The 6,761-nt window shown below is 41.5% G+C and overlaps 1 protein-coding gene across 1 annotated transcript in view; it reads right to left on the bottom strand.

The window, feature by feature from the left end:
• Positions 1 to 222: 222 nt before the first annotated feature.
• Positions 223 to 6,761, bottom strand: part of TMA16 (translation machinery associated 16 homolog) — a 43,536-nt gene continuing 36,997 nt past the window's right edge. The window contains exons 5-7 of the mRNA XM_012531710.3: positions 5,901 to 6,049; positions 1,927 to 1,969; positions 223 to 446 (exon numbers count right to left, since the gene is read on the bottom strand). Coding sequence (XP_012387164.1) covers positions 266 to 446; positions 1,927 to 1,969; positions 5,901 to 6,049 — 373 coding nt within the window. The 3' untranslated portion in view covers positions 223 to 265. The remainder of the gene's footprint in view (positions 447 to 1,926; positions 1,970 to 5,900; positions 6,050 to 6,761) is intronic.

Below are 6,761 nucleotides of genomic sequence, written 5' to 3'. Positions count from 1 at the left end.
CACTGCGCCGCCAGGGAAGCCCGAGTTCTTAAGATTTTATAACGGTCTGGGCTTTTAAGCAGGGTCTGAACATATTTATATAAACATAAAGCAACATTCATTTTTAAGTTAAAATCATAACACTTTTTGAAACTGAAAATGGGATTCTCATATAAGAGAATAAGCTAAACAGCAAACTGTTGTGTAGAGACAATTATTTACCATAATCAATTCAAGTGTAACTTGAAGTTCTCAAATTATTTATTTTCAACTCAAGTAAAGACAATTAGGCCACTGCAGTCATTTCCTCATCTGTGTCACTTGATTCATCTTTCAGTTCCAATTCTCCTAAATCTCTGTCTACAGCTGTCACAGGTTTCTTCTTACACTTCTTAGGCACTGCATCATTAGCACAGATTTTTCTCATTTTAATGTTTGGCAATTTCTTCAGATCAAAATCCCATTCCCTAGACAAAAGAGAGAATGCAGAGGGGTGGTGAGGGGTGGTGAGGTAGGGAAGTAATAAAGTCAATATTCAAAACTAAGCAGAAGAAAGTTTACAAATTTACAGCAGATTGAAACAATATAAATGCAGTAGAAAAAAAAATGTCCCAAGAACTGAGGTTTGCTTTTTCCATACTTAACTGAACTTTCTCATTAATCTACAATAGCAGTTAACTGCACAGAGAATTCAAAATTTCCAAAGCAATGCAGGACTATATTAGGCAGAAGTTACAAGCAAACTCCGTTCCATTCTTTTATTCTCCCTAACCCAAACACTTCCCTCTATTAGGACATATATGGTATCAAGAATCTCTGAAGTAGGAACTACATCATCCTGGAAAATCTCCAAAATGCACAGTCAGAAAAGGTTTTTCTTTTCACACACAATGGTAAATCACAAGTGTTTTAGTAATCAAATTTTTTGGTTATAATAGGAAACTTTTAGTTCTTCAACCCCAGCTTTTCTGTGACAATCCTATGTTCAATTACTTTAAGAGCAATGTGAAGATTCTTCTGAGAACTGAACTCTGATACTAACAGTCTAGGCTAATTTCTTCTCATTTCTGGCTTTCTCTGGGGGAGGCAGAACATACACTGTTTTAGGAATAAAGAGAACATTTATATATCTGATTACTTAACATTACAGGCAAAAAAAATTAATGTATAATCAATCTTAAGCTCCATGTACTTATAAATACATGTACATAGGCTACAAAGTGAACCACTTCTTAAATATGATCAATGAATTCTATTAAAGCGAATATTTTATGAATATTAAATATCTTCTATGAATTCAGAAGTATAAAAATATAAAATAAGCTTAAGGGTTTCAAATAATATGGACTTAAATGTATCTAATTTCAATTAAAATTTCAGACTGATCAACATGGTCTAGCTAGTATCAAAATGATTAATAAAAATTATGTTCTAAAGACAAAGAACCCATGTTTGAAAACTGAAAACAGGAAATCCTACTCACTGGTCTCTCGGTCACACAGCACTATTAGACCACTGGGGCAACTGGTTCTTTATGATTTAACCATTTCCCCATACCACTTCCCACTAGCCACCTTCTCCAGAAGGGGGTGCTGCAAACAGTATGGGGACAGGACTCAGCCAACAAGTCTGCTGCTGACAATTTATCTTTTTAAATAATAACAACCAGGGAGGAACAAGGATATCATGTTCTTTAAGTACTATATTAAAGAATTTTAAAGTATTTTGAAAAACAAAAGCACCAGGTCATTATCATTTCAGTGTACATCAGGCATCTCAAACAAATGCTAAACTTAGGAAAATTCTTACTTCAACTGATGAAAGAGGAAAGGTTAAAAAGAACCTCCTAATTTTCTTTTAGCTCTAACGTCTAGACTCAAAAGGTAAGAAAGTTTATCTCTTATGTATTTTACTTGCAGCTTCAAAGAACAAAAGAGACAGACTCACCTAAAAGTTTTCAGATTACCTGCATTTAAAATGTCTGGAATCTCTGGAAAAGAAAATAATTTATATCTATTAGGCAATGTTTTCTATGATAACATTTATAGTTTCCTCATTTATTATCTCAGAAACAATAATAACTGACAGACAAAAAGAACATCCAAAGAAAAACAAAATTTCGAAGCATGATTATAATGCTATAATGAAAAGTTTTGCAAGCATAAACGACTTACTTTATAAGAAGGTGATTCAAAAAGAACACTATTAAATAATGTATTCTACCACAGAATCTATAAAACAAACCTATCAACAAAATAAACTCTGTCCTTTTAGACAGTAAAGGTGCCTGGCAAATTCTAACTATCAGTCCCCTACAACAACATGCTCAGTTGTTTTACATATTTTCTTGGTGAAAGGTGCAATTTTTTCAAGCATATAGTTCGCTTTGGCAAGGTAGAGTTTGAGGAATGCAAGGATTATTAAATATTAAAAAATACTATTAAAAAATGTAAAAACTTTTTCAAATAAACCATAATCAATAGGAGTTCAATAAAGTTCAATAAAATTTAAACCCATTTTAAATGAAAACTAGGTGTATGACAGCTCCTTATCATGATTAGAAAGTGGATCATAAACCTATATGCATGGGTCATCCATGTTGCTGGAACACAGAGGCATGTTTAACAAAAACTGGAACACTGCTGCAAAAATTCTGGCCAATGGATAAAATATTAAATAAAATCCAGTATCAATTAATGAAAAAGATAAAAATGTTTGACATGACTGTATACTGACTTTTACAATAGCTTCAGAAAATAAGAGTATGAGTACGAGGGGTCAGGTGTTTAAAAGGTATTAATTAAGCACAATTTTTTTTTTTAAGAAATTCTAATAAAATGAGTCAGGAACAGTTATACCACCATGGAGCAAGAGGGAGAGATGTCAGTTATCTTGTCTTCTCTGAACCTGATCAACACAGCATTTGGTGACAATCTGCCCACATGTTTCTAGATGCTTGTAAACTTGATAGAGTTGACAAAGTTTTTTTCACCAGATACATTCCATGCATCTGGAATAAGGACTGTGGCATAACTGGAAGACGAGGTCTGAGTTTTAGCACTGGCTCCACCACCAGCAGATGTCTGACCTGGAGTGTGCTGTCAATTACTGTTGATTAACCTGGCGGCTGTAGGCTGAACAGACTGAGCACAGAGACCACCTGGGAGGCTGTCATGATGGCAGAGCTGAGATGGTGGTGGCTCGAGCCATAGGTGCTGGGGGCAGCAGGGCAAGCCATTAGACTCTTAAGTATATCCTGCTGATGAGCTGGGTGTGGAATGCGAAACCGTCGGCAGGGTTTCTGACACGAGCGACGGGGCAAGTGGTGATATCACTGATAGACACACGGAGCTTGCAGGAGAAGCACGTTTTAGGAGAAAAGCTGGACTCTGCTTTGGGACATAAGCTGGAGATGCATGTAAGACATTCAAGTAGATACTCTGAGAAACCCAAGTTTGATAATGCAAGTCTGGAGTTCTAGCGACAAGTATTGAGAATATAAATTTGGAAGTTATGAGCATTTAAATGGTATTTAAAACCACAGGACTGAATGACATCAACTCAGGAATTCATGTAAATAGAAAAGAGAAGAGGCCCAAGGACAAGGACCTGGGTCAATATTTAGTTTGTGAGGCTATGAGGGATTCAACTCAGGACACTGAAGTCATGGCCAGTTAACTTGGAGGAAAACCAGGGAAGGTCAGGGGCTTCTACCCCAAATAAAAAGTGTGACAAGAAATCAAGGGATCATCTGTATCGAACACTGCAGAAAAGTTGACTACATGAGTGCCCAGTACAGGCACTATGTGTCTTAGCAACTTAAAGGTCATTGGTGACAAGGGCTTTTAGTTGAGTGGTGGCTACAAAAGCTTAATTAAGGGGTTCCAATAAAAATGGAAAAATGAGGAAATGGAGACTACAAGCATAGACAAACTGAGGTGAAAAGGACACAGTGGCCGAAGCTCTCCCTCAACCTCCTACAGTAGGTTCTGTGTCAGGCACTTGATACGTGAAATCTCATCTGACTTTTTTTTTTTTTGCGGTACGTGGGCCTCTCACCGTTGTGGCCTCTCCCGTCGCGGAGCACAGGCTCCGGACGCGCAGGCTCAGCGGCCATGGCTCACGGGCCCAGCCGCTCCGCAGCATGTGGGATCTTCCCGGACCGGGGCACGACCCCATGTCCCCTGCATTGGCAGGCGGACTCTCAACCACTGCGCCACCAGGGAAGCCCATCTCTTGACTTTTAAACAACCTGGGAAGGAGGTGCACTATTTACCTCTATTTTTAAATAGAAGGTAACAAGGCCAGGGAGTGGGTGGGAAGAAACTTGCCCTGTTATATAGTAAGCTGTAAGGGTTTAAGTCCAGATCTATCTAGTTCTGAAGTTATTCTGTTGTTTCTTCAGTGAAGACACTCACTGCTTAGGAATGATGTGGAGGAACTGCCATCTACTCAGGGCTCACAGTGTCACTGAGGGTAAGTGCCTGATGCCAACCTTCCAGCTGTCGAGGCATATGCTGCGAAGACATCCAACTCTATGGATCCACCTACGACCAGACTGACGCAGCTCCAGCAAAACAACTAGGTGAGGGACCAGGCTCCTCCCCCACGAAGTTCCCCTATTAGAAAGCCCTGGGGAACGCAGATAACTGACCACCTGAGTGACCCCGTTCCCCCTGCTGGCGCCTTTATGAAGAGTGAACCCATGAAACCCCAGGCATCCCGCCTATGACCCTAACAAAGGCAGGGCCCCAGGTCCCTGTTCCCTCCCTCTTTCTCTACTGGAGACCTCGCTGTGTGGCCCTCAGGCATGTCCTGTACCATCCAGGACTTTTAAGCACTAAATCTTGTTTTTTTCAAAGCTCCCTGCTGGTTTTTGCTGAGGTGCACCCTACAATCACAGTAAGAACCACGAGGGTGGGGTCCAGCCACAACACTGGCTCCAGTGGGGAGAATGCCTGTGGAGGCCGCCCCAGACCTTCCTGGCGCACAGCATCACTATGCACAGGCTGGGACTAACACAACAGTTACCCACAGGGTATCTGCTTCAGGGCCCTATTGTTATTATTAAAATTTAAAAACCTAATGTTGCTTTAAGCATTTCATTTACTGTACTTCCCAAGCAAATCCACACAGGAATGCCTACAGGGACCAGGCAGGGAATGTGAATGAAGGAAGGTTTGGAACCACTGAATGCTCAAATCTAAAAGGGACAGTCGCTACTTTGCTCTAGCAGATGACGCTGCCAGACCACCGCATGTTTTACGAGAAGCCAGAAATCTACACTTTTCATGTGAAATCAGCGGATTTTCTTATACTGACAATTAATAAGCCAATCAAACACCATTTGCAGGCCATGTAGCCCTTGGGTCATCACCTGACTTTGGGCTTTGCAAGCCCTTACAAGTGCCCTCTCCTCTCCTCCTAAGCGCCTTTCTTCAGACAGTGTTGTTAAGCCCACAACATACTTGTCTTCAGGAACTGTAAGAAACGCTAGTGCTAAGAAAGAAAATTTGATTTCTATAATTTCTCAAGAAATGCTGCAACAAGTATAGCTCTTTACTATAAGACTTACAAAGACAAGAGGACACAGTACTTACTCTAAAGAAACGTCGATGTGGTTGGAGACGGGCAAGTAAAACTCTAGAACAAAGCAAATCAAGTACACTGGAAGGGAGAGGAAAACCTTACTGTCACAGTAGAAAGATAAGTCACTGTCAACACTGACAGTTTGGGGAATGTAGGAGGAAAAAAAGGATGAATTCAAAAATTATTCCAAACACTCAAAAGGAAAGGAAATCAAAGGAAGAAAATCAAACTAAACTAAATAAATAGAATAAGTAAAGCCAAATATGACTAGAAAGAAGGGAAGGTACGCTGAGAACACACCAAGCCCCGTACTGCCGCCCTCCCGCTCCTACCGAGGCCGCAGCCCCTGTACTGCCGCCACTCTCGCTCCGTGGTCTGCTTGATGGCCGCCTCTCGGGCGCAGTGCCGCCGGCCCCGCCTGGCCTTGATGCTGTTGTGTAACTCAATCTGCTCCAGCTCACTGCTGAACCGATTTAAATACCTGAAAAACAAGAAAATGATCTGACTTACAGAGTCTCTGTCTGGCTTATATTAGTTCATTTAAAAGATAATCTCCCCCCGCCCCAAAAAAACCCCACCATAATCCCCAGCCTTCGCCTGTCCCTGAAGTTTTTATATTCCTCTGAGTTCCTTAAGTTCTCAGACCTTCTCGTGGTAACTTAACCATTTTCAAAATTCCTGTGACCACATCAAAGCCTACCATTAAAGTGTCTGTTAAACAAACTCCGTATCCACGTACTCAGCCACCTCCTGGACATCTCCATCTGGCTTAACATGCCACCCCTGGCCTTGCCTCCGCGCTGCCCCTAGGCGCCCCCTCCCGACCCGCTCCATCCCCTGGGACAACCATTCATCCAGCTGCCCAAGTGAGGAATGCGAGTGCCCCCCCGACTCCTCGCTTCTCTCCCTTTTACGCCACATCTAAGTCTTCATTAAAGATGGGGACTTCCGCTTCCTTCAAAGGTCTGCACTCTTTCATTTCTCTTCACCACACTGCTCCCACCATCACCTCTTGCCTGGACTGCTTCATCAGCCTCTCAGCAGTCTCCCAGCCAAAGCCTGCCCCCTCGTCCATTTTCCTCATTCCTCCAACTGTGACCTTTCTAAAGTTTAAAAATGTGACCATCACAGGTGCTTGCTGTAACTATGTCTCCCACGGTCCTTGGATAAAGTCCAAACTCTTACACTGATAT

Source organism: Orcinus orca, chromosome 4 (genome assembly GCF_937001465.1).
Source record: "Orcinus orca chromosome 4, mOrcOrc1.1, whole genome shotgun sequence".
NCBI lineage: Eukaryota > Metazoa > Chordata > Mammalia > Artiodactyla > Delphinidae > Orcinus > Orcinus orca.
The sequence above is the reverse complement of the archived record's forward strand: the minus strand, read 5'-3'. Positions and strand labels throughout refer to the sequence as shown.